Genomic DNA, 27,984 nt, shown 5'->3' on the forward strand with positions numbered 1-27,984 from the left:
CCCAAATCTAACAAAACAAACAAAAAGGTTCTTTACGTGATTAAGATAAAGTACATTTTAATACAAATTCCAAACATTTTTATTATATAAATGTTTTTTGTGTGTTTGGATGTATAAATGAAAACAATAAAGTGACCACGCTTTATTTTTTTTGTCTTATGTCAACCCTTGTCTGAACTTTTCTTTATGTCACATTTACATTTACGCACGAGCAATAACTCAACAAGTCACAAAACTGGAGTCTGCACCATTATTTTAATTCAATTCATTCAGAGCAAGCTGAGGATACAAGCACAAAAAAAAGAAAGAAGGAAAAAAAAAAAAAAGAATCACAACACATCTGCAGCCCGTATGACATCGTCACGTCCATCTGGTCCGAAGCTGCAGGCGGTCCGAACCCCACGGCGTGAAGGATGAGAGAGATAGCACCAAGGTGTTAAGAGTGCAGAGCAGCACTTCTGGTGGTTGTGATCTTAGCGGGCGGCAGGCTTGAAGGAGATCAGACACAGAAACAAGCTTTCCAAATCACACACGCTCACACAGAGAAGCAGAAACTTTCAGCAGCATTTCAAAGAGCTGAGCTTGAAGTCCTGGCCCATTCCTTGCCCTTAAACACCTGGAGAGATCGGCCCGATCACTAAGATAGTGATTGTTTTTCTTTTCCCTAAATGACCTCAACTATGTGATCACAACTTAGAGGAGTGTGTGGTGGCCAACGCCACAAAATATAGAGTTTTTTCAGAAACCAATCAAAGGAACCTGTTTGCATTTAGATCGAAAGAAACATTTTTCAGAGTGAAACCATAAATGCTGGTGTGGTCATTTTACAGCAGTACCAGCCACTAATCCATGAGATTACTAGTTAAATGTGTGTCTTGTTGTGAACAGAATCTATTTCTACTCATGCATTATACTTGAAAAAGGTATCTCACCTATACATTTATATTTAAAGGCTCCATTTACAAGCTCGAGTGCAACTGTGACCGCGTACAGTCTGCCACTCAACCAAAAGAAAGGTCTTGCATGCAAGCTGTAGCAATTACATTACAGTTAATTGAATTTCCCAACAACCAATCGGATTACGCCAGATATCACCCGGAACAATGAAATAAAAACCAGGACCAAACAGCGGAGGCACTGTAAGTAAAAAACCAGAAAAAAACAGAGCGTTTCGCAAAAATAAAAATAAAAACACTCACGTCAAAAAAGGATCTCCTTGACATAGTTTTTTTTTAATACAATTATGTCAGTACTTAACTTAGTAATCATCCATTCAGAGAGAAGAAACAAAAGCCCTATTAGACATGTATCAGTGCTGTGTAAAAGTCTTGAGCCATCCCTCATTTCATTATACCCTCGTCACACTGTTGCATTTTAAAGCTGCATGAATATATATTAATATTTGAGTAAATAATGTTCACCTTTCTGTGCAACTGATACTGTAGCACACATCTCCAGAAAAGAGCCCATCTCATAATCTTTGAACGCATCAAAATGATCTCATATGTATTTCATCTCAGGCTAAGACATGCAGACGCTCTGTCTGAGCCGACGAAGATGAATTGATTTTCACATGCCGGATGCTTGGAGTTGGATCTGTTTTTGATTAATTTGGCTTTGAATTATTAGGCTACTTTGCTCAGAGGCACTCGTTTGGCGAGTAATGAGCGTCGGACTTTCAACCCAAGATGGTCAGTCAATCATGGTAAAAAATGTAAAAAAATATAGGTTAAAGGTTACTTGCAAACAAACATGACAGGATAAGAAACAGTAAGACAGCAGCTTTAGATTTTGTTACCATTGCACAAAACTTTCTTGAGTTCTTTAAAGCAGGTTTGAGCAAACGTTCTCCAGACTATCCATCTTTTTCATGAGTGACTACTTTTTCACTTATTTTTTATGATACGCCCTATACATCACTGTTTGTTTTCAAACTGGCCCTCAGATCACGTAAACATAAAATAGTTCCCTAAGTTAGGCAATTAACCTGTATTGTGTTAAAAAGTAAAAATAACTGAGGCAAATCATTTTGTTTCTCTTTCTTTAGCTACGTTCACCGGAATACAGCTTTATGCTAGCAACATTTGGGATTCTTTTGCATTTTGAAAATTAAACTAAAGCATTTACAAGTAAAAAAAATAAAAAAAAGACCAAGAATTTAATAAAAATAATGGCACTCAAGAAAAGGACTACTGAAAAAGGTGAGGTCCAAAAAGAAGATTCTTGAAAAGTCTGGAGAAATATGGCTTGAAACCTACGCAAAAGTCGACTGTTTTAAGGCAACATTTCAAAGTAAGGAGGGCTAGCTCTGGGCTTTTGTCACAACACCGTACAAGCACTCATGTCTGTTTTTGTTGTTTTTAGTTTAACGTCAAGTGGAACTCATATGTGCAAATGATGTGCTCAATAATAGAAAAGCGGTTCTGTGCGCCGGAATACAAAGGAGTCACAAACATTCACACGTTCACATACGGTTTACAGTGAAATTATTCGTATTATCCTAAAAGCTCAACGTCATTCAAACGCGATCCTACGTGTAAACCCGGCAACAGGTGAGGAGATGAAGGAAAGAGGAAGAGAATTGTTTTCTCTGCGGTGTCGTCACACACCTAAAAAGCGCACGAGTGGACCCCTTTTTCTAATGTTTGGCTTCGGCCAGTCTGTTGCTGATCTCTTTGCTCTTCTTCGTCACAGTTCCCTCTGGCGTGGCTTCGGGTGTGTTCGCAGACGGTTTCTTCTTGGCCAGCTGGGAACCAGGAACCTGCTTCTCCTTAGATTTTTTCACCATCTTCCCGGTCGTTGTTGTCGGCGCCTTTTTTGGTTTGGTGCGAGACGTTGGTTTGTCCACCTGGAAAAGAGAAAACGGGTTTTAAAAAAAAATTATATATATAAGAGGATAAAGCTCAGAGCACTGACTTTTAGTCTGAAAAAAAAAAAAGAATGGCTACGTTCACACGGCAGGTCTTGATCCTCAATTCCAATTTTTTTGTTGTCTTTTCATATTGTTGAGTAGTGTGTCCACAATCAGACTTTTTGTGTGAACAGTTTACGACCCCAAACGCGCAAAAAAAAAAAATAAATAAATAAAATCGTAGACGCTATGAAAATAATAATGGGTCTGTTGATAAATTTTAAAGTTGCTAAGCTATGGCAACTGGAAATATTGTCACAAGATCATAATATGAAGGAACGCGATTGAAAGAAGGACCAACTTCTGTAGAGAAATCTGTTTGAATGCTAGTCAGTGTAGAGGTGGGATTGCCATGTGACGCGCTTCACTGACACAGACGTCTTTCATAATTTCACAGATTTAAGTCTCAGCCATTGTTCACGTCTGGATTTACCGCGTCTGGATTTTCCGCGTCTGGTTTCGTCTGGCGCCGAATCATGAAGCAGGCCTCACGTCAATGACGTAAAAACCGTATAAAATACGATATGGCCGATCAGTCCGCAGAGACTTTAGAAACTATAGAATATGGAAGTGGCACAAATTAGTTTTTTTTTAAGGGTGGGAAAAGATCGTAGTTGGGCTGTTCAGTCGGATAGTTGCACAAAAAAAATAAAAAATAAAAATAATCGGATTTGGGTTGAATTTGCCTGCTGTCTGAACGTAGCGGATGACGTCTGGGTTTTAAACCGAAGCTAGAGCCAGCTGCTGTTTATTAGGCCCGAGCAGCAAAGCGCTGCGAAGGCCTATTGTTTTTGTACTGTTTATTATTAGGCCCGAGCAGCAAAGCGCTGCGAAGGCCTATTGTTTTTGTACTGTTTATTAGGCCCGAGCAGCAAAGCGCTGCGAAGGCCTATTGTTTTTGTACTGTTTATTATTCTTTATTATTCTTCCACCCAAATGAATTGCCTTTTTGGAGGCTTTAACATATTCAAAAACTCACCAAATTTGGCGGACGCATAGAGACTGTTTAAAATTTACGTATTTTAAGGTTGTCGCAAAAATCGCAACAAAAATGGCTCAACAGCGCCACCTAGAAATTTTCAAAAGACCCTTTTCTATTCACTTACTTTGTCGTAGAGACTTGAAATTTGGTACAGTTGTAGAGCTCCCCAAGACGCTCAGAATTTACAATTATTGTCATAGTCCAAGTATCACAGGAAGTCGGCCATTTTGGATCGAAGGTCACATTTTGACCCGATTTTTGCCGTTTACAGCCTTCGTATTTGATCGAACTCCTCCTAGGGATTTCGATTGATCGGCTTCAAACTCGGTCAGTCTGATCATAAGGCATGGCCGATTAAAAGTTATCAAAACGGTGACTTTTTGAGTATGCTGAAGGGGGGCTAGCAGGGGTCAAAGTTCACCAACTCGCCACGAAACTCTAAACAGTTATAACTCCTACACTAAAACTCTCAGAGGAACCAAACTTTCAGTGATTGAGCATCATGGGTTGACCTAAAATACCCTGTGGTCAAATGATGACATCACTAAGGCCACGCCCCCTGAGAACAGGAAGTGTCATGTTTTACTGGGAACGGTCCCTATATTACACCTTTGAACTAATCAACATGAAACTGTGTTAACAGACAGGAAACATGTGGCTCTATAAGGGATTCCAGCCCCGACCGGCTTTGATGGAGCAGGTGGGCGTGGCGGCGTGGCGAAGTGACCTCTAACGCCGCTGTCATACGTTTGGCTCTGAATTCCACAGTTTTGGGCCAAACTTCTCCAAACTCACTAGGATGGATCTTTATCCACCCCAAGACAGGAATCCATAATAAAATTTGGTGGGCGTGGCCTAATTTCTCTATAGCGCCCCCTAGAAAATTTTAAATGACCGCCCAAGCCATGCTTTAACCGAGAAGTGCAAAACTTCTTACACATCTGTATATTGTCCTGATGTACAAAAAAGTCTCTTGGATCCATGGTCTCAACCCAACAGGAAGTCGGCCATTTTGGAATAAAGTTCCAAAATTGACCCCATTTTTGATGTTTACAGCCTTTGTATTTGATCGAACTCCTCCTACAGTTTTTCTGATACAGACTTCAAAATCGCTCAGCACACTTGAGGCATCAAAGGTGAAAAGTTATCAAAGGAATTGTCGTACTTCAAAGTATGTGGGCGTGGCTATGTGTCAAACTTTGACTATTCGCCATGAAACATAAAACTCTTATAACTCCTACATTAAAACTGTCAGAGGAAGCAAACTTTCAGTGATTGATCATGGGTTGACCTAAAAGACCCTGTGGTCAAATGATGACATCACTCAGGCCACGCCCCCTGAGAACAGGAAGTGTCATGTTTTACTGGGAACGGTCGCTATCTTACACCTTTGACCTAATCAACTTGAAAGTTTTTCCAGACACAGAAGACATTCTGGTGTATTTTGGATTCCAGCCCCGACCGGCTTTGATGGAGCAGGTGGGCGTGGCGGCGTGCCGAAGTGACCTCTAACGCGCTGTCATTCGCTTGGCTCTGAATTCCACAGTTTTGGGCCAAACTTCTCCAAACTCACTAGGATGGATCCTTATCCACCCCCTGAAAGAAATCCATAATAAAATTTGGTGGGCGTGGCCTAATGTATTTATGGCGCCACATAGAAAATTTTAAATGATCAGCCCTAAGCCATGCTTTAACCTAGAATTACCAAACTTGGTACATATGTGTATCTTTTCAGGAAACAAAAATGTCTCTTGGAGCCATATTCTAAATTCAACGGATTTTCTGTAATTTTAGATTTTTTAGAAAAAAAATTTTTTTATTCCCATTAAGTCCTCTTGGTGTCACTGTTACTCCACACATGAATAAGGCGAGAATTACACAGTATGAGAGAGGTGCTGTAATGGCGATATTAACCACTTGGTGTCACTATCACGCCATACATGACTGTGTACATTTTACCACTGCAATTCACAAAGATGCATCTGTGTATTTTGTAGTTCCACAGTTACGTTGTTTTCGATACGTCTGCTGGCTCTTTGGGATAAAAATAGCCTCCACGGATAACATTAACGATCAATCCTTCCTTAATCCCGCTGCATGTGCGTTTTATTATGTAAGTATACATTTCCATCTCCTATATTTAGCTTATATCACTTATTAGCACTAGAGAACTGAATATGACGGTTGACAGTCAAGCTAACGCAGCTAAGCTATCGAAGTGCACGAAGCATGCAGGATTTTATCGGAGAGAGCGCCTGCAGCTGCACTCTGCTTATTAATTTTCCTGAAGTAAGAAAAGAAGAATTTCTGATATTTTTCTTATTGAATCAGCTTTATAATTAACAAAATTGTGGAGAAAAAAAAGATTCTCTGTCAAAACATCTTGTACGATGACGCCAAAGCTTAAATCTTATTTCTCAGTTCGCTTTTTTATTTGAACCTCCGGTACTTCTAAGAGCGGTTTGCATCCCAGCAAAAACATCTTGTACGGCGCATGCCAAAGCTTAAATCTTATTTCTCAGTTCGGTTTTGTTTATTTGGTGCTTTTTCTGTAAGCTAAAAATGAATAAGCAGAATTTGAACCTCCGGTAGTTCTAAGAGCGGTTTGGATCCCAGCAGAGATTTTTACTGTGTGCGGTTCTGGCTCGATCTTTAGCACACACGCACGCACGCACGCACGCCTCCATCCCCCCACCGAAGGGTTGAATATGACGGTTGACAGTCAAGCTAACGCAGCTCCCTTGTTTTGACTTATGATGTTTTTTCAAAATTGCATAGAAACTAATGAAGAATTGCCTTAATTTTCATGCTAATAATGTTGTAAAACTGTTGTTTGCAATATTTTTACATCAGTTTAAGAAATTTACAGTAGATATTGTAATTCTAAATTATAAAAAATAGTTTTGTAAATATTTGACATTTTCACAGTGAATTTTATTTATTTTTTAAAATCGGATTTTGTTTGAAATCAAAACAAAATTTGTTTTGATTTTGATCAAATCAAATAAAAATCAATGATTTGAATGAACTTTAAACTCATTCTTAGAGTTTAAATTAGAGTTTAAATTAATTTTAATTTTAATGCCATGGCTCTTCAGCATTTATGTGAGCTTTAAGGGATTAATTTTGCTTTGAGATCTGTTTACTTTCTTCCTAGTTAAAGAAAGCACATTTCAGCAGCAAGGCATTTAAAAGTGCTTTACACCAAATCAAAGACAAAAACACAATGCAACATAGAATCAACAATCAAAACAAAACATCAAGTCAGGTTTTGTCAATACATTTGCAATTTATTACATTTCAAATACAACTCTAAACAAGTGGGTTTTTAATTTAGATTTAAAGGAAGTCAGTGTTTCAGCTCTTTACAATTTTCTTGAAGTTTGTTCCAGATTTGTGGTGCATAGATGCTAAATGCTGCTTCTCCTCATTTGGTTCTGGGGATGTAGAGCAGACCAGAACCAGAAGACCTGAGAGGTCTGGAAGGTTGATACAACAGCAGCAAATCTTTAATGTATTGTGGTGCTAAACCATTCAGTGATTTATAAACTAACAGTATTTTAAAGTCTATTGTTTGAGCTACAGGGAGCCAGTGGAGGGACTTTAAAACTGGTGTTATGTGCTCTATCTTCCTGGTTTTAGTGAGAACACGAGCAGCAGCATTATGGATCAGCTGCAGCTGTTTGATTGGTTGGACAGACCTGTGAAGACGCAGTTGTAATAATCAATGTGGCTGAAGATAAACGCATGGATGAGTTTCTCTAGATCTGGCTGAGACATTAGTCCTTTAATCCTGGAAATGTTCTTCAGGTTATAGTAGGCCATCTTTGTGACTGTCTTTATGTGGCTGTGAAGGTTCAGGTCAGTGTCCATTACTACTCCCAGGATTCGGGCCTGATTGCTGATTTTTAGTTGTAATAACTGAAGCTTTGCACTGACTCTAGATTGTTCCTCTTTAGGTCCAAAGATAATAACTTCAGTTTTGTTTCTGTTCAGCTGGAGAAAGTTTGGCACATTATCTGTTCTAAGCATCTGTTCTGTGTTTGGATGGGTTCTGAGTAACCTGGTAACTTTAGATGTGCCGCTGCTGCACCACCTGGATAGAATGATTAGTTCATTAGCCCCACCCACTACCCACAGAAAGTCACCATTTTTTCCTGCAGTATGTCTAACTTTTCTCTGTTTTTTATATGGATTTAATCCAGTGCAAACCCACTTAAAATGATAAGGTGATGACATCTGTCAATGCTGGCTGAACAGTGTGGGCGTGGCCAGATGGCGAATGTCAGACCCTCGCCATATTCATACGATTGTCTTTAAATCACACATGGATGATCCGATTGGAACCAAACTTGAAATGTAAGACCTGTGGTAACCTTTAAAGAGCTCAAATGTTTTGAAATGTAATTTGACTCCACTGCGCCCCCTAGGTCAATCCATCCGCTATATCTCCGCCGTAAATGGACCGATCTGCGCCAGATTTTTTGTGAGTCGTCGGGAAGCGCTGCCGAACGCATTCGCGTGTGTCGTGTGGCGGGCGATCGGGCGGGAAAGGTTCGACAGCTCCGCTGCTGGCGGCGGGCGCCGGCTCTGGAAACGGTGCGAGAGCTTCCGCGGCTGCTGTAACTCCGCGGTGGCCGGCGAGCCGGAGCAGCGCTTGCTGCGAGGGCCGCACGAGGCTGCTTGCAGCTTTAATTATTCTTCTTCTTATTATTCTGCCCCCCAAAAGAGGGGCCTTTTTGGGGGATTTATCATATTCAAAAACTCACCAAACTTGGCGGAAGCATAGAGACTGGTGAAAAATTTTGAATTTTAAGGTCGTTGCAAAAATCGCAAAAAAAATGGCTCAACAGCGCCACCTAGAAATTTTCAAAAGACCCTTTTCTATTCACTTACTTTGTCGTAGAGACTTGAAATTTGGTACAGTTGTAGAGCTCCCCAAGACGCTCAGAATTTACAATTATTGTCATAGTCCAAGTATCACAGGAAGTCGGCCATTTTGGATCGAAGGTCACATTTTGACCCGATTTTTGCCGTTTACATTCGTTTGATCGAACTCCTCCTAGGGATTTCGATTGATCGGCTTCAAACTCGGTCAGTCTGATCATAAGGCATGGCCGATTAAAAGTTATCAAAACGGTGACTTTTTGAGTATGCTGAAGGGGGGTTAGCAGGGGTCAAAGTTCACCGACTCGCCACGAAACTCTAAACAGTTATAACTCCTACACTAAAACTCTCAGAGGAACCAAACTTTCAGTGATTGAGCATCATGGGTTGACCTAAAATACCCTGGGGTCAAATGATGACATCACTAAGGCCACGCCCCCTGAGAACAGGAAGTGTCATGTTTTACTGGGAACGGTCCCTATATTACACCTTTGAACTAATCAACATGAAACTGTGTTAACAGACAGGAAACATGTTGCTGTATTGAAGATTCCAGCCCCGACCGGCTTTGATGGAGCAGGTGGGCGTGGCGGCGTGGCGAAGTGACCTCTAACGCCGCTGTCATACGTTTGGCTCTGAATTCCACAGTTTTGGGCCAAACTTCTCCAAACTCACTAGGATGGATCTTTATCCACCCCAAGACAGGAATCCATAATAAAATTTGGTGGGCGTGGCCTAATTTCTCTATAGCGCCCCTAGAAAATTTTAAATGACCAGCCCCCAAGCCATGGTTTAACCTATAATTACGAAACTTCTTACACATCTGTATATTGTCCTGATGTACAAAAAGTCTCTTGGAGCCATGGTCTCAACCCAACAGGAAGTCGGCCATTTTGGAATGAAGTTCCAAAATTGACCCCATTTTGATGTTTACAGCCTTGTATTTGATCGAACTCCTCCTACAGTTTTTCAGATACAGACTTCAAAATCACTCAGCACACACTTGAGGCATCAAAGGTGAAAAGTTATCAAAGGAATTCTCGTACTTCAAAGTATGTGGGCGTGGCTATGTGTCAAACTTTGACTATTCGCCATGAAACATAAAACTCTTATAACTCCTACAGTAAAACTCTCAGAGGAACCAAACTTTCAGTGATTGATCATCATGGGTTGACCTAAAAGACCCTGTGGTCAAATGATGACATCACTCAGGCCACGCCCCCTGAGAACAGGAAGTGTCATGTTTTACTGGGAACGGTCGCTATCTTACACCTTTGACCTTATCAACTTGAAAGTTTTTCCAGACACAGAAGACATTCTGGTGTATTTTGGATTCCAGCCCCGACCGGCTTTGATGGAGCAGGTGGGCGTGGCGGCATGCCGAAGTGACCTCTAACGCTGCTGTCATTCGTTTGGCTCTGATTTCCACAGTTTTGGGCCGAGCTGTTCCAAACTCACTAGGATGGATCCTTATCCACCCCCTGAAAGAAATCCATAATAAAATTTGGTGGGCGTGGCCTAATGTATTTATGGCGCCGGCTAGAAAATTTTAAATGATCAGCCTCAAGCCATGCTTCAACCTAGAATTACCAAACTTGGTACATATGTGTATCTTTTCATGACGAACAAAAAGTCTCTTGGATAGCCATATTCTAAATTCAACGGATTTTCTGTAATTTTAGATTTTTAGAAAAAAATATGTTATTCCCATTAAGTCCTCTTGGTGTCACTGTTACTCCACACATGAATAAGGCGAGAATTACAGTATGAGAGAGGTGCTGTAATGGCGATATTAACCACTTGGTGTCACTATCACGCCATACATGACTATGTGTACATTTTTACCACTGCAATTCCCAAAGATGCATCTGTGTATTTTGTAGTTCCACAGTTACGTTGTTTTCGATACTTCTGCTGGCTCGTTGGGATAAAAATAGCCTCCACGGATAACATTAACGATCAATCCTTCCTTAATCCCGTCTGCATGTGCGTTTTATTATGTAAGTATACATTTCCATCTCCTATATTTGCGTTTATATCACTTATTAGCACTAGAGAACAGAATATGAATATGACGGTTCACAGTCAAGCTAACGCAGCTAAGCTATCTACGTGCACAGAAGCATGCAGGATTTTATCGGAGAGAGCCTGCAGCTGCACTCTGCTTATTAATTTTCCTGAAGTAAGAAAAGAAGAATTTCTGATATTTTTATTATTGAATCATCTTTATAATTAACAAAATTGTGGAGAAAAAAAGATTCTCTGTCAAAACATCTTGTACGAAGCGCACGCCAAAGCTTAAATCTTATTTCTCAGTTCGCTTTTTATTTGAACCTCCGGTACTTCTAAGAGCGGTTTGCATCCCAGCGAAAAACATCTTGTATGAAGCGACGCCAAAGCTTAAATCTTATTTCTCAGTTCGGTTTTGTTTATTTGGTGCTTTTTCTGTAAGCTAAAATGAATAAGCAGAATTTGAACCTCCGTAGTTCTAAGAGCGGTTTGGATCCCAGCAGAGATTTTTACTGTGTGCGGTTCTGGCTCGATCTTTTAGCACACACACACGCACGCACGCCTCCATCCCCCACCCAAGGGTTGAATATGACGGTTGACAGTCAAGCTAACGCAGCTCCCTTGTTTTGACTTATGATGTTTTTTCAAAATTGCATAGAAACGAATGAAGAATTGCCTTAATTTTCATGCTAATAATGTTGTAAAACTGTTGTTTGCAATATTTTTACATCAGTTTAAGAAATTTACAGTATATATTGTAATTCTAAATTATAAAAAATATTTTTGTAAATATTTGACATTTTCACAGTGAATTTTTATTTATTTTTCAAATCGGATTTTGTTTGAAATCAAAACAAAATTTGTTTTGATTTTGATCAAATCAAATAAAAATCAATGATTTGAATGAACTTTAAACTCATTCTTAGAGTTTAAATTAGAGTTTAAATTAATTTTAATTTTAATGCCATGGCTCTTCAGCATTTATGTGAGCTTTAAGGGATTAATTTTTGCTTTGAGATCTGTTTACTTTCTTCCTAGTTAAAGAAAGCACATTTCAGCAGCAAGGCATTTAAAAGTGCTTTACACCAAATCAAAGACAAAAACACAATGCAACATAGAATCAACAATCAAAACAAAACATCAAGTCAGGTTTTGTCAATACATTTGCAATTTATTACATTTCAAATACAACTCTAAACAAGTGGGTTTTTAATTTAGATTTAAAGGAAGTCAGTGTTTCAGCTCTTTTACAATTTTCTTGAAGTTTGTTCCAGATTTGTGGTGCATAGATGCTAAATGCTGCTTCTCCTCATTTGGTTCTGGGGATGCAGAGCAGACCAGAACCAGAAGACCTGAGAGGTCTGGAAGGTTGATACAACAGCAGCAAATCTTTAATGTATTGTGGTGCTAAACCATTCAGTGATTTATAAACTAACAACAGTATTTTAAGGTCTATTGTTTGAGCTACAGGGAGCCAATGGAGGGACTTTAAAACTGGTGTTATGTGCTCTATCTTCCTGGTTTTAGTGAGAACACGAGCAGCAGCATTATGGATCAGCTGCAGCTGTTTGATTGGTTGGACAGACCTGTGAAGATGCTGTTACAGTAATCAATGTGGCTGAAGATAAACGCATGGATGAGTTTCTCTAGATCTGGCTGAGACATTAGTCCTTTAATCCTGGAAATGTTCTTCAGGTTATAGTAGGCCATCTTTGTGACTGTCTTTATGTGGCTATGAAGGTTCAGGTCAGTGTCCATCACTACTCCCAGGATTCGGGCCTGATTGCTGATTTTTAGTTGTAATAACTGAAGCTTTGCACTGACTCTAGATTGTTCCTCTTTAGGTCCAAAGATAATAACTTCAGTTTTGTTTCTGTTCAGCTGGAGAAAGTTTGGCACATTATCTGTTCTAAGCATCTGTTCTGTGTTTGGATGGGTTCTGAGTAACCTGGTGACTTTAGATGTGCCGCTGCTGCACCACCTGGATAGAATGATTAGTTCATTAGCCCCACCCACTACCCACAGAAAGTCACCATTTTTTCCTGCAGTATGTCTAACTTTTCTCTGTTTTTTATATGGATTTAATCCAGTGCAAACCCACTTAAAATGATAAGGTGATGACATCTGTCAATGCTGGCTGAACAGTGTGGGCGTGGCCAGATGGCGAATGTCAGACCCTCGCCATATTCATACGATTGTCTTTAAATCACACATGGATGATCCGATTGGAACCAAACTTGAAATGTAAGACCTGTGGTAACCTTTAAAGAGCTCAAATGTTTTGAAATGTAATTTAGGTCAATCCATCCGCTATATCTGTAAATGGACCGATCTATTTTTGTGAGTCGGCTCGCCGGCTCTGAAGCGGTGCGAGAGCTTCCGGCTGCTGTAACTCCAGCGGTGGCGAGCGAGCAGCGCTGCTGCGAGGGCGCTTGAGCTGCGCAAAGCTTTGTACTGTTTATTAGGCCCGAGCAAAGCGCTGCGAGGCCTATATTGTATCTGTATTGTTTATTATTCTTTATTATTCTTCCATCCAAATGAATTGCCTTTTTGGAGGCTTTAACATATTCAAAAACTCACCAAATTTGGCGGACGCATAGAGACTGTTTAAAATTTACGTATTTTAAAGGTCGTGCAAAAATCTAAAAAAAATGGCTCAACAGCGCCACCTAGCAATTTTCAAAAGACCCTTTGCTATTCACTTACTTTGTCGTAGAGACTTGAAATTTGGTACAGTTGTAGAGCTCCCCAAGATGCTCCAGAATTTACAATTATTGTCATGGTGCAAGTATCACAGGAAGTCGGCCATTTTGGATCGAAGGTCACATTTTGACCCGATTTTTGCCGTTTACAGCATTGGTATTTGATCGAACTCCTCCTAGGGATTTGATTGATCGGCTTCAAACTTGGTCAGTCTGATCATAAGGCATGGCCGATTAAAAGTTATCAAAATGGTGACTTTTGAGCATGCTGAAGGGGGCTAGCAGGGGTCAAAGTTCACCGACTCGCCACGAAACTCTAAACAGTTATAACTCCTACACTAAAACTCTCAGAGGAACCAAACTTTCAGTGATTGAGCATCATGGGTTGACCTAAAATACCCTGTGGTCAAATGATGACATCACTAAGGCCACGCCCCTGAGAACCGGAAGTGTCATATTTTACTGGGAACGGTCCCTATATTACACCTTTGACCTAATCAACATGAAACTGTGTTAACAGACAGGAAACATGTGGCTCTATAAGGGATTCCAGCCCCGACCGGCTTTGATGGAGCAGGTGGGCGTGGCGCATGGCAAGTGACCTCTAACGCCGCTGTCATACGTTTGGCTCTGAATTCCACAGTTTTGGGCCAAACTTCTCCAAACTCACTAGGATGGATCTTTATCCACCCCCCGACAGGAATCCATAATAAAATTTGGTGGGCGTGGCCTAATTTCTTAATGGCGCCCCTAGAAAATTTTAATGACCAGCCCCAAGCCATGCTTTAACCTAGAATTACGAAACTTACACACATCTGAATATTGTCCAGATGTACAAAAAACTCTCTAGGAGCAATGGTCTAAACCCAACAGGAAGTCGGCCATTTTGGAATGAAGTTCCAAAATTGACCCCATTTTGATGTTTACAGCCTTCGTATTTGATCGAACTCCTCCTACAGCTTTTCAGATACAGACTTCAAAATCGCTCAGCACACACTTGAGGCATCAAAGGTGAAAAGTTATCAAAGGAATTCTCGTACTTCGAAGTATGTGGGCGTAGCTATGTGTCAAACTTTGACTATTCGCCATGAAACATAAAACTCTTATAACTCCTACAGTAAAACTCTCAGAGGAACCAAACTTTCAGTGATTGATCATCATGGGTTGACCTAAAAGACCCTGTGGTCAAATGATGACATCACTAAGACCACGCCCCCTCAGAACAGGAAGTGTCATGTTTTACTGGGAACGGTCACTATCTTACACCTTTGACCTAATCAACTTGAAAGTTTTTCCAGACAGAAAACATGTTGCTGTATTGAAGATTCCAGCCCGACCGGCTTGGATGGAGCAGGTGGGCGTGGCAGCGTCAAGTGACCTCTAACGCCGCTGTCATTCGTTTGGCTCTGATTTCCACAGTTTTGGGCCGAGCTGTTCCAAACTCACTAGGATGGATCTTTATCCACCCCCTGAAAGAAATCCATAATAAAATTTGGTGGGCGTGGCCTAATGTATTTATGGCGCCCCCTAGAAAATTTTAAATGATCAGCCCCAAGCCATGCTTTATTTCATCCAGTGCAAACTGACTTAAAATTATAACTTGATGACATCTGTCAATGCTGGCTGAACAGTGTGGGCGTGGCCAGGTGGCGAATGTCAGACCCTCGCCAAATTCATACGATTGTCTTTAAATCACACATGGATGATCCGATTGGAACCAAACTTGAAATGTAAGACCTGTGGTAACCTTTAAAGAGCTCAAATGTTTTGAAATGTAATTTTACTCCACTGCGCCCCCTAGGTCAATCCATCCGCTATATCTCCGCCGTAAATGGACCGATCTGCGCCAGATTTTTCGTGAGTCGTCGGGGAGCGCTGCGGAACACATTCGCGTGTGTTGTGAGGCGGCGATCGGCGGGAAGGTTCAGACGCTGGCGGCGGGGCGCGCTCTGGAACGCAGTGAGAGCGTCGCTGCTGCTGTAACTCGCGGTGGTCAAGTAGCGAGCAGCTTGCTGCGAGGGCCGCGAGGCTGCTTGCAGCTTTAATTATTCTTCTTATTATTATTCTGCCCCCCAAAGCGGGGCCATTTGGGGGGATTTATCATATTCAAAAACTCACCACACTTGGCGGAAGCATAGAGACTGGTGAAAATTTTGAATTTTAAGGTCGTCATAAAAATCGCAAAAAGAAATGGCTCAACAGCGCCACCTAGCAATTTTCAAAGACCCTTTTCTATTCACTTACTTTGTCGAGAGACTTGAAATTTGGTACAGTTGTAGAGCTCCCAAGACGCTCAGAATTTACAATTATTGTCATAGTCCAAGTATCACAGGAAGTCGGCCATTTTGGATCAAGGTCACATTTGACCCGATTTTGCCATATTTTTCGTATTTGATCGAACTCCTCCTAGGATTTCGATTGATCGCTTCAAACTCGGTCAGTCTGATCAGAAGGCATGGCCGATTAAAAGTTATCAAAACGGTGACTTTTTGAGTATGCTGAAGGGGCTAGCAGGTCAAAGTTCACCAACTCGCCACGAAACTCTAAACAGTTATAACTCCTACACTAAAACTCTCAGAGGAACCAAACTTTCAGTGATTGAGCATCATGGGTTGACCTAAAATACCCTGGGGTCAAATGATGACATCACTAAGGCCACGCCCCCTGAGAACAGGAAGTGTCATATTTTACTGGGAACGGTCCCTATATTACACCTTTGACCTAATCAACATGAAACTATGTTAATAGACAGGAAACATGTTGCTGTATTGAAGATTCCAGCCCCGACCGGCTTTGATGGAGCAGGTGGGCGTGGCGGCGTGCAGTGACCTCTAACGCTGTCACACGTTTGGCTCTGAATTCCACAGTTTTGGGCCAAACTTCTCCAAACTCACTAGGATGGATCTTTATCCACCCCAAGACAGGAATCCATAATAAAATTTGGTGGGCGTGGCCTAATTTCTCTATAGCGCCCCCTAGAAAATTTAAAATGATCAGCCCCGAGCTATGGTTTAACCTAGAATTATGAAACTTCTTACACATTTGTATCTTGTCAGGACGTACTAAAAAGTCTCTGGGAGCCATGGTCTCAACCCAACAGGAAGTCGGCCATTTTGGAATAAAGTTCCAAAATTGACCCCATTTTTGATGTTTACAGCCTTTGTATTTGATCGAACTCCTCCTACAGTTTTTCAGATACAGACTTCAAAATCGCTCAGCACACACTTGAGGCATGAAAGGTGAAAAGTTATCAAAGGAATTGTCGTACTTCAAAGTATGTGGGCGTGGCTATGTGTCAAACTTTGACTATTCGCCATGAAACATAAAACTCTTATAACTCCTACAGTAAAACTCTCAGAGGAACCAAACTTTCAGTGATTGATCATCATGGGTTGACCCAAAAGAACCTGTGGTCAAATGGTGACATCACTCAGGCCACGCCCCCTGAGAACAGGAAGTGTCATGTTTTACTGGGAACGGTCGCTATCTTTCACCTTTGACCTAATCAACTTGAAAGTTTTTCCAGACACAGAAGACATTCTGGTGTATTTTGGATTCCAGCCCCGACCGGCTTTGATGGAGCAGGTGGGCGTGGCGGCATGCCGAAGTGACCTCTAACGCTCGGGTCTGATAAAATGCAATATCAGACCCGAGCATATGGATTTAATCCAGTGCAAACTCACTTAAAATGATAAGGTGATGACATCTGTCAATGCTGGTTGAACAGTGTTGGCGTGGCCAAATGGCGAATATCAGACCCTCGCCATATTCATACGATTGTCTTTAAATCACACATAGATGAGCCGATTGGAACCAAACTTGAAATGTAAGACCTGTGGTAACCTTTAAAGAGCTCAAAAGTTTTGAAATGTAATTTGACTCCACTGCGCCCCCTAGGTTAATCCATCAGCTATATCTCCGCCGTAAATGGACCGATCTGCGCCAGATTTTTTGTGAGTTGTCGGGGAGCGCTGCCGAACGCTTTCATGTGTGTCGTCTGGCGGGCGATCGGGCGGGGAAGGTTCGTGACAGCTCCTGCTGCGGCGAGCGGGCGCCGGTGCGAGAGCTTTCGCGGCGGCTGGAACTCCGCGGTGGCCAGTGAGCCGGAGCGGCGCTTGCTGCGAGGGCCGCACGACGCTGCTCCGCAGCTTTAATTATTCTTTATTATTCTTCCACCCAAATGAATTGCCTTTTTGGAGGCTTTATCATATTCAAAAACTCACCAAATTTGGCGGACGCATAGAGACTGTTTAAAATTTACGTATTTTAAGGTCGTTGCAAAAATCGCAACAAAAATGGCTCAACAGCGCCACCTAGAAATTTTCAAAAGACCCTTTTCTATTCACTTACTTTGTCGTAGAGACTTGAAATTTGGTACAGTTGTAGAGCTCCCCAAGACGCTCAGAATTTACAATTATTGTCATAGTCCAAGTATCACAGGAAGTCGGCCATTTTGGATCGAAGGTCACATTTTGACCCGATTTTTGCCGTTTACACCCTTCGTATTTGATCGAACTCCTCCTAGGGATTTCGATTGATCGGCTTCAAACTCGGTCAGTCTGATCATAAGGCATGGCCGATTAAAAGTTATCAAAACGGTGACTTTTTGAGTATGCTGAAGGGGGGCTAGCGGGGGTCAAAGTTCACCAACTCGCCACGAAACTCTAAACAGTTATAACTCCTACACTAAAACTCTCAGAGGAACCAAACTTTCAGTGATTGAGCATCATGGGTTGACCTAAAATACCCTGGGGTCAAATGATGACATCACTAAGGCCACGCCCCCTGAGAACAGGAAGTGTCATGTTTTACTGGGAACGGTCCCTATATTACACCTTTGAACTAATCAACATGAAACTGTGTTAACAGACAGGAAACATGTGGCTCTATAAGGGATTCCAGCCCCGACCGGCTTTGATGGAGCAGGTGGGCGTGGCGGCGTGGCGAAGTGACCTCTAACGCCGCTGTCATACGTTTGGCTCTGAATTCCACAGTTTTGGGCCAAACTTCTCCAAACTCACTAGGATGGATCTTTATCCACCCCAAGACAGGAATCCATAATAAAATTTGGTGGGCGTGGCCTAATTTCTCTATAGCGCCCCCTAGAAAATTTTAAATGACCGGCCCGAAGCCATGCTTTAACCTATAATTACAAAACTTCTTACACATCTGTATATTGTCCTGATGTACAAAAAAGTCTCTTGGATCCATGGTCTCAACCCAACAGGAAGTCGGCCATTTTGGAATAAAGTTCCAAAATTGACCCCATTTTTGATGTTTACAGCCTTTGTATTTGATCGAACTCCTCCTACAGTTTTTCTGATACAGACTTCAAAATCGCTCAGCACACACTTGAGGCATGAAAGGTGAAAAGTTATCAAAGGAATTGTCGTACTTCAAAGTATGTGGGCGTGGCTATGTGTCAAACTTTGACTATTTTAAATTAAACATAAAACTCTTATAACTCCTACAGTAAAACTCTCAGAGGAACCAAACTTTCAGTGATTGATCATCATGGGTTGACCCAAAAGACCCTGTGGTCAAATGATGACATCACTCAGGCCACGCCCCCTGAGAACAGGAAGTGTCATGTTTTACTGGGAACGGTCGCTATCTTACACCTTTGACCTAATCAACTTGAAAGTTTTTCCAGACACAGAAGACTTTCTGGTGTATTTTGGATTCCAGCCCGACCGGCTTTGATGGAGCAGGTGGGCGTGGCGGCATGCAGTGACCTCTTGCGCCGGGTCTGATAAAATACAATATCAGACCCGAGCATATGGATTTAATCCAGTGCAAACTCACTTAAAATGATAAGGTGATGACATCTGTCAATGCTGGTTGAACAGTGTTGGCGTGGCCAAATGGCGAATATCAGACCCTCGCCATATTCATACGATTGTCTTTAAATCACACATGGATGAGCCGATTGGAACCAAACTTGAAATGTAAGACCTGTGGTAACCTTTAAAGAGCTCAAAAGTTTTGAAATGTAATTTGACTCCACTGCGCCCCCTAGGTTAATCCATCAGCTATATCTCCGCCGTAAATGGACCGATCTGCGCCAGATTTTTTGTGAGTTGTCGGGGAGCGCTGCCGAACGCTTTCATGTGTGTCGTCTGGCGGGCGATCGGGCGGGGAAGGTTCGTGACAGCTCCTGCTGCGGCGAGCGGGCGCCGGTGCGAGAGCTTTCGCGGCGGCTGGAACTCCGCGGTGGCCAGTGAGCCGGAGCGGCGCTTGCTGCGAGGGCCGCACGACGCTGCTCCGCAGCTTTAATCTTAGCTTATGATGGTAAAAAATGGACAATGGATCCTCTCAGTACTTTAAAGTTTGCGTTGTTTCCTGTGCTGTTGCCAGGGAATATTGGCCGATAAAAGAACTGGACCATTTTTTGTGACTTGGTTTTGGTTCCCTAAAGGAATAAATGGACTCAAATTAAAGTTGTAATTTCTCCAAATTTTTCAAAGTGGTATTAGCATACTGCAAAAAACAAATCACTACAAGGCTTTTACCAAATAACAAGTAAAAAAAGAAGAAAAGCTCTGCAAGATATTTAGTTCTTTATTTTAAAAATGTGTTAAAATATTGAAAACTACTCTTATTTAAAAATTTAGATTGCTGATTTAATTTTACTTAAACAGAAAAAAATATATATTTTACTTATGAAACAATAGCAAAAAACTGTTAGGACACCATGCCCCTAGTCTTAGCCCCTTTGGTTGAAAACTTTTCAGAGATTTTTCTTGTAGCCATCTGCCATCAATCAGCCTTTTATTCTAAGATAACATGATACCACAGTTACTAAATGGCATTTTGAGTACAGCAAGATATTCAGCTGCTGGCTCCAGCTTTACATCTAAATTTTGGGGGTTTTTTTAGGGAAAAAAAAGACATTTTATTCTTCTTCCTAAATATATATATAAAAAAAACACTGAGCACATTGTTCAAAACGTGCCTAAAACATTACTATTATAAGAGTAAAAATCCCATTTTTACATGCAGTACATACCTTTTTTTTTTTTTACCCTTCTTCTTAAAATAATGCCTCCTTACTCCATAGGTGATGTATATAAACGTTGTTAGTGCAGTTAGAAAGGAAAAAGCACAAAAGTATTTGTGCCTTTCTTCCTACATAATGGTGGTTCATGCAGTCTCTTTAAAAAAAAAAAAAAAACAGTTTTTAATTGAACAACACACCAGAAATTTAATGTTAGTCTTATGGCTTTAAGGATGAAATGCTTTAGTTCAGACACTGTTAGCGGTGGCAACATGTAGAGACCTAACAACCAAGCTTGCAATTGTGGGTTGTTGGTTCAAATACAGACTTTGAGAGCAGAGTGCTGCTGAAAGCGAGCCACTAAGCGTAGTTCTCCTCCTTAGTAAAAATTTAAAAAACAGCATAGTGGAAGACCTTCCAGCTATTACAAATGATCTCGTATAAAGCAAAAAAAGTTGCAAAACATGCTCAACTTTTGTTTGAAAAAGTAAACTTAAAAATCTAAAAGATGACAGATGTCTTCTGGAAGGCTGCATCTGGTGGTAATAATGACGTATATGTGAATAAACAGAGGCTAGTGGAAAGTACAGGCAACAAAGCTGCTAATCAGCCGACTGCACGTTAAAGACAGGTTTCTCTATAAAAAGCTCAACAGCAATAATCTGTTCCTATTGCAATGTCTACAATAGGAAGTAAGAAAAAAAATGCTAAATTCAGCAGGGATTTGATATGTTTGCTTAATGCTGCAGTAGGTAACTGACGAAAAAAATAAATATTTTTGACCTATTTGTCCAAACTGTCGCCATTTCATAACTTAAATCTGTCACAGCGTAGTATGAGACAGATGTGGTCCTACTGCTATCTGCAGCTAAGTGAGAAACAACCAATCAGAGCCAGGAGGAGAGTCTGGCTCTGACTGCCACTTAGCACAGCTAGGGTGTTAGCTGTGCTATGCTACAGCTCCTTCCCCACAGTAGAGCCTGCCGCGACTGCGCAAGCTAGTTAGCATAGCCTCAGATAAGAGTAGATAAACAGCTTTCCTGTAACCGTAAGTTATTCCTCCACCAGTAGCACAGCTGCAGCAAACCGGCAATCAGCAGCAGCGCTTACATGTGAGTGATTGACAGCGCTAAAACCCTCTTGCTCTTATTCTTATCTGTAACTCACTGAACATCTGCACGTCATTTATGCTAAATCTCCTTCAACAAATGTTCCACGTCTTGTCGGTGGGCCGGGCGTGGCAGCCAGCCCGAGAGGTGGGCGCATAGTGAGCATGTGTCTGAGAGCTCTCCAGCGGACTGGTGGTTAAATGTGTCTGAGGCTCGCTAAGGCCGGGATGCATTCAGGGCGTGAGAATGTGCGTGAGCAGAATGCATGTCTGCATTCGTCTGATCAACCCGGGGGTCAGTCTCCATGCTTGTCTGGAAGAAACAGAGAACACACCTGACTACAGCAGGTGGAGAGCAGAGCTGCTCTCCGTCTCTGAGAGGTCCTAGGAGAACGAGAGAGGGAGCGGCCACGTGAACAAACCAGCGTTACACACAGGATGAAACCAGCTTTATGCCTGCTGTGCAAGAGTTTTGAGTCGACCCCTCTTTGTGGTCAGTTGATTCAAAGAGCAAGACTGTTTGTCCTTATATTTTAAAGTGGTATCAGTCACAGTCTGTGTGTGTGTGTGTGTTTCTGAAGGTCTTTTGATTTTATTTGGCTGTTGTTTCCTCTCATTTTTCCTGATCAGGTGAAATCTGACTCCTTTGACATGAGATGTAAAGAAATGAGGGATGACTCAAGACTTTTGCACTGCATTGCACATCAGTGAGTGTGACATAGGGACACAACACCATTCCACTTATCTTAAAATAACATAATCCATATTTTAAACATTATTTAATACTTAATTTAATACTCTTTATTTTGAGTACATTTATTTAAAAAAAAAAATCTGACATTATAAGCTTTTTACCTGTAGTCCATTTTGAGGTTGAATTTCAGATCTTTTTCTGGCACAAGCCAAAAATTTAAATGAAACATTTCCAAGGATTTTCAAATAGTTCATAATTTAATGAAGTCAAACAAGGTCCCAAGTGTCGGCGCTCTGACTGCAAATAATGCAATTCTTCTCATAGACAATTTCTGACTTAGAAAGATTTGACCAACGAGAGAGTGCTCTCTGCTCTTGACTGTTTTGAAGAGATGCTGAGAGAAAAAGTCCTCTGTGTCGTTTCAAACTTATACCACTTGGAAAGAGGAAGTCGAGGGCTACAAATGAACCCTAATCAAATTCAACTAATGAAGCCTACTTCAGTTACATTTTTCTTTATGGGATCGTCAACAAGGGGAGTGTCGCGAACGTCTTTCTTGGAATAGCCAGTCAGGGTTAGGAGAGTGGAACACAAAAATGTAAATTTCATCTAAATTCCCTGAAGTGTTATTTTACGATGGACAGCATGCCACAACTGGTGGAAATTGTGTCCTTTAGTCTGAAAGATGATCTATGTTCGCAACAAATAAAGTGGTTCTAGTGGGAGTAGGCAGTCAGATTTCAAGGGTAGATTCAATGGGATATTTAGAAAATGTTGTAAAATATAAATCCAGTTTTAGGACATTTTTCGTATTTTTACCAAAGGTGGAGATACGTACGGAAAGCAATGGGATTGTAATCCAAAGCATGGTTTGTGCTTTTGTAGTTAAACTGAATTGTCATTGTTTGATTTACTATTTCACCTGTTGTTTTAGCTACTCTGAAGCCTTGAATAGCAACAACTGTTGGTACTTTGTATGGTTAAGAGTTTATGAATTTCTACAAAGGCACCTTTTTTGGCTTTGTTGCTTGGTAAATTTGATTGGTAAGGCTTTTGTCGACCCGTCATTAGGTCAAAGCATGAACATATTTTCTTTTGCAGCCACAGGAAAAGACTTTAATGTAAGTCTGGCTACTTGGAGGACTAGTGGTTAAATTTTGCAGGTTTGGGGGTGTCTCACCTTGGCTGGCTCCTTGCCCGGCTCGCTGTACAGGCTGCGTATCCTCCGGCGCTCCAGCAGCTTGTTGTCATTCGCCTGGGCCTTCACCTGCTCCCCTTTGTATGTGGCATTGTAGCTGGTTTCCAGGCTGGCCTCCTGTCCGGGTGGTTTATACTGGGAGGGAGCTTTGATCAGCTTCACGGGTTTTACATCCTTGTACGCCTTAAACTCGGTCCTAAGAAGAACAGCAAAATCGACTTTTATAAAAGCGTTTCTCAAAACGGAGCAGACGGGACGTGAAAAACGAGCCAGTCGACGAAAGGAACTCCGTCGTGAATTGGTAAAAAGTGCCTCCTCATCATCGCGTAGATTCATGAGAGATACTAAACATTTAACTAATGTTTAACTGCGACTCAGTGCTAATTATTGTCCATTTAAAAATAGAAATGACCTGTTATTAGTTTTTTTTTCTATTTATCTCTGCCTGCTTTTCCCTTAATGACTAGGTTTTTCATTTCTGCTTAGAAACGGCCTCATTGGACTAAAGTCAGAACTTGATGTTTTGAGTTCTACTTTAAAATCTGCGTTTTCTAATTTCTCTGGGTTAACTGGATGGAAAATGCATAAGTGCAGACCTGTGGACAGTTAGGACAGCATCTTTTTTCCTGAGGCAAAACTGTAGAACTTTGCATCTGGAATCAAAAGTTTTCCTCATGAAAATGAGTTAGGCGTCATTAGATGATGACTTTTATATGATATATATATATATGAACATACTAGTCATCTGTTGTTTGGCTCAACTTGTTTTTATGTCTAACTAATCGATACCATTGATTTTCTTTGGCAGGTTCTGATTGATGATTCAACAGTCCACTAGAATCATATTGCATCTTCCCTGCTCATGTAATGCATTAAAGCTGAAAAAAATCCTACTTCATCAATTGGTAAACAGCTTGTATAATTAAAAAATTTTGAAACCTTTTTTTTCTTTTGCAGTCAAACCTTGTTACATTTAATGAAACCAACACTGATCAGGTTTCACTCCTTTGAAAGAAAATTGCTCCGGCTCAGTTCAAATCGAACTTTAAAGGAAACTGAAAATTGATGTTGGTCAAAAGACTGATGGGTGCTTTTCTGCAGAAAATGTTCACACACACTCGGCTGCCTTCAGACCCTTTTACTGACCTCATTCTCTCGGGGTCAAGAGCATTGATTAGGTAGTAATCCCGGGAAGTGTAAGGCGGTGGTGGGATCGATGGTGAAACCCTTATCTGTTGCAGTATCACTTGCTTTCTGGTTAGACTGAAATAGGAGACATTGGAACACCAAATATCTTTTCATGAGCTTATTTAAAAAAAAAAAAAAAGATCTTTGATAGCAGCCCAAACAGTGAGGCATCAGGCTCTATCTTTAGGGTTAAAGAAAATCTACTACTTGACCCCACTGGTCACTGCAATGGAAAACTACACTAAAGCCGTTTCCTTCTGAGTGAGTATTGTGTGGTGTGCCATACACTGCCCCCTACTGGCAAGCTAGAGTAAGATCACAAAACATGTATTTAAACACATCCTTCTGTAAGACATCCTCTCAGGTTAAGAAAAAAATAAATCACTAACAAGTATTTTAAAAATGTAAAAAATTCTGATTATATTTTTTCTTTTCTTTTTCTTTTTTTTATTTTATGTTGGCAGTAAAATGAAAATAATCAAATACGATTTTCACCAATAATGGAGTTGAACTGTTCTTGAAAAGACTTCAACAGGAGATAATATCGCAGCCATTTTGCTATTAGACCGTAACTTATGTGGTTTTGTCCCAAAAAAATCATATTATTAGCATCCATCCATCCATTTTCTGTACACCCTGGTCCCTAGTGGAGTCAGGAGGGCTGCTGCTGTCTATCTCCAGCGAATGTTTCAGGCGAGAGGCGGGGTCACCCTGGACAGGCCGCCAGTCTGTCGCAGCATATTATTATTAGCAAATTACTTAATTGTGCAAGTTTCAGTTAGTGTCCAGAAAAGCCATGCATAACACAAAGTCCTGCAGGAAGGGAAGCACAGTTAATATTTTAGCAAAAATAATTAGCAAGACAGTGACAGGAGCTGTAGAACATGTCCAAAACAAACAAACAGAAAAAGGATTTGGATGCACAAAAAGCAGAGCCATTGAAGCTAAATGCATTTTTTTTCTTCTGATACTGAACTTATTTTAATTATAGTTTAGAGTTTACAATCAATAAACATGTCTTTGCCACACAGGCTTAAGTACAGTTTGTGGCTGCTTAGGTCAAAAGTACCTGAATTCACAGAGTACAGGTTGGCAAACATACCAGTTGCACATATAATAAGGAAAACATTATCAGCTATTATACCAGTCATACTTCAACGCAAATTTCATTATTTCTGCTGCTTCATTTCAGGCATACCTTTAAAATTTTTTGTCAATAAATCAGCAAGTAATTACTGTTTTTAGCAGTTGATGGCGAAAAGGTAACAGGTCGGCCGCTTCCTAAAAACAAATGATCTACTTTAGCATAGCATATCAATACTAAGTTGATATCAGCATCAGATTGATACTCTCCTGGTGAGATAGTTTCAAATTCCCTTCTGAAATTTTATTTCATTTTTGGTATTCTTGTGTCCCAACTCTAAGTAAGATTTTGTTTTTCAAATTATGATTTTTTTTAGAGTCACACAAATATGTTTTGTTTTTCTGTTATTTCTCTTTAATTTTCAATATGCTTGTAACCCAGTCCAAAATAAGAGTATTTTGTATTGAGTTAAGTTCATGGAAGGAATTAAAGTATTTTGTGGATATCTTCTTCCTAATTTAGTCTAAGGTTTTAACAAAACATTTTAAAGGAAAAACCATTAAAAAAAACCCAGAACGTTTGAGGTTGTATCAAACTTGAATTAAAAGTATCAGGGTATCGATACCACAATATGAAGTATCGCACACCTCCACTTCATGCTGAGTCAACGTCTAAAAGAAAAAAACTGTACTAATTCAATTTTTACTTCAACGATTCAGGAAATAAAGGACCGTCCCTCGTGGTGATTTTAACTCTTTGTTTGCTTCCTGTTATCTTCTGAACTTGGAAGCTCTACGGGATCACTAGGCAAAAACTACTTTTTATAATATAGCTACTTTCATTTATTCGATCACATTTGTGAAGTGACTGCTGTGTTAATTAAGCGAAACCCATCCTGTCGGTTGATTTACTGTCGACGCACAGATTGTTAGATCAAGCTGTGTGGGCATCACTGGAGGTGGGCCCAAAGTAAATCCTGCATGGTTTTTTTTCCGAGATGCTTGGATTCTCCCCACATATAGTCTGAAGACTTCCTGTACACCAAGTGGAATATGTTTTATGCCCATAGATAATGCAAAAATCCCATCATGCGTGAAAGGGTTACAGGATACAAGCTCCAGCGTTGTCCTGGCTTACCCTCACACTCTTACCTGTAGCTGCTAGAAGTCGACATGACCTCCTTTATCTGTCTGTTGAGTGCGTCCGCTGCGGCTCTGCCTCTCCGCTGCTCTGCGCTCACCTCTGCGGGTCCCTCCGTCTTCTCTGCCGCTTTCCTCTCCGCGGACTTCTCCCTCCTCGCCGCCTCCTTTGACTCCTTCTCTTGAATCTTCTCCTCGATTTCGCTCTTCTCCACGCCGCTCTCGCTCTCGCCAGCTGCCGCCGCGTGCTCCAGCTTGGAGCCGGCGGTGGGACTGGGCTTGGGGATCCACGGGTGGTCGTGCTTCCTCGGTATGGGCCAGGGCTTGTAATCCTTCTGGTACTGAGTCTCGTTGTTGAACGGCGCCGGCGGCGGCTGATACTCGTTCCGGGGCTTGCAGCTGGGCTCGGGGCGCACTCTCCATGCCTTGAAGTCTTGGCGCATGACGGACTCAGCGGACGCGCCGTCTTTGGCCGCTGCGGCAACCCCCGCCGCGGGCGGTGCCTTGGCGGCCTCTCGCTCCTCCGGATGCGGCTGGGTTTCTATGGCGATGGCCGCGGCCTTCTTCTGCCTGGGCTGCGGGTGGTGGGGCAGGTGCTGCACGTCGGCCACATCCGAGTATTTGGTGAAAACCAAAGGCACCGCGATGTCCGCCTTGTCCAGCTCGGTCCAAAAGCGGTTGATGCAGCAAGCGCGCGTGATGCACGGCCAGGCCATAACGCTCAACGCTGAAGAGGAAGCCGACTGGAGAAGATGGGCAAGGGGAGGAAAAGGCTCTGTCCGTGGACAAACGCGCAGAGAGGAGGGAGGTAAATAATAAGATTTTTTTTTTTTAAACGCGCGACGTCCGATGCAAAAGTCTCCCAATTCTGCAGTTCCCCTTGAACAGATCGCCTCCCTCTGCAGGGTGCTCGGTCTTGGTGAAGTTTAAGACTTTGGGGCTAACCGTGGAGTGAGCATCGCCGCCTGGTTGCGCATCAAAGCGACCCCACCCCACATTTGTGTGATGCCCTGCGTGGATGTACGGCGAAACATCACCTGAACTCCGTCTGCATCCATCCAGCGCGGAGAGGGAGGAGATACAG

The 27,984-nt window shown here is 41.5% G+C and overlaps 1 protein-coding gene across 2 annotated transcripts; it reads right to left on the reverse strand.

The window, feature by feature from the left end:
* Positions 1 to 236: 236 nt before the first annotated feature.
* Positions 237 to 27,956, reverse strand: map6b (microtubule-associated protein 6b). 2 transcript variants are annotated; one of them, XM_044120462.1, is made up of 4 exons: positions 26,913 to 27,822; positions 23,472 to 23,685; positions 21,933 to 21,981; positions 2,723 to 2,848 (listed from the first exon to the last, which is right to left on the reverse strand). In XM_044120462.1, exons 1-3 carry the CDS (start codon positions 27,614 to 27,616, stop codon positions 21,937 to 21,939), a joined length of 963 nt encoding a protein of 320 aa, XP_043976397.1. In that variant the 5' UTR covers positions 27,617 to 27,822; the 3' UTR covers positions 2,723 to 2,848; positions 21,933 to 21,936. The 2 variants fall into 2 exon arrangements, with proteins under 2 accessions (XP_043976396.1, XP_043976397.1); XM_044120461.1 differs by lacking the exon at positions 21,933 to 21,981 and having other exon boundaries at positions 237 to 2,848; positions 26,913 to 27,956.
* Positions 27,957 to 27,984: the final 28 nt, after the last annotated feature.

Source organism: Gambusia affinis, linkage group LG06 (assembly GCF_019740435.1).
Source record: "Gambusia affinis linkage group LG06, SWU_Gaff_1.0, whole genome shotgun sequence".
NCBI classification, from domain to species: Eukaryota; Metazoa; Chordata; class Actinopteri; order Cyprinodontiformes; family Poeciliidae; genus Gambusia; species Gambusia affinis.

What these genes read in the sequence shown, in the direction of transcription:
- map6b (XM_044120461.1), bottom strand. Translation starts at nt 27,616, where the DNA reads ATGGCCTGGCCGTGCATCACGCGCGCTTGCTGCATCAACCGCTTTTGG. An exon ending in TCGACTTCTAGCAGCTACAG is followed by an intron (nt 23,686 to 26,912) that starts GTAAGAGTGTGA and finishes TGTTCTTCTTAG; the next exon opens with GACCGAGTTTAAGGCGTACA. An exon ending in CGGGCAAGGAGCCAGCCAAG is followed by an intron (nt 2,849 to 23,471) that starts GTGAGACACCCC and finishes TCTCTTTTCCAG; the next exon opens with GTGGACAAACCAACGTCTCG.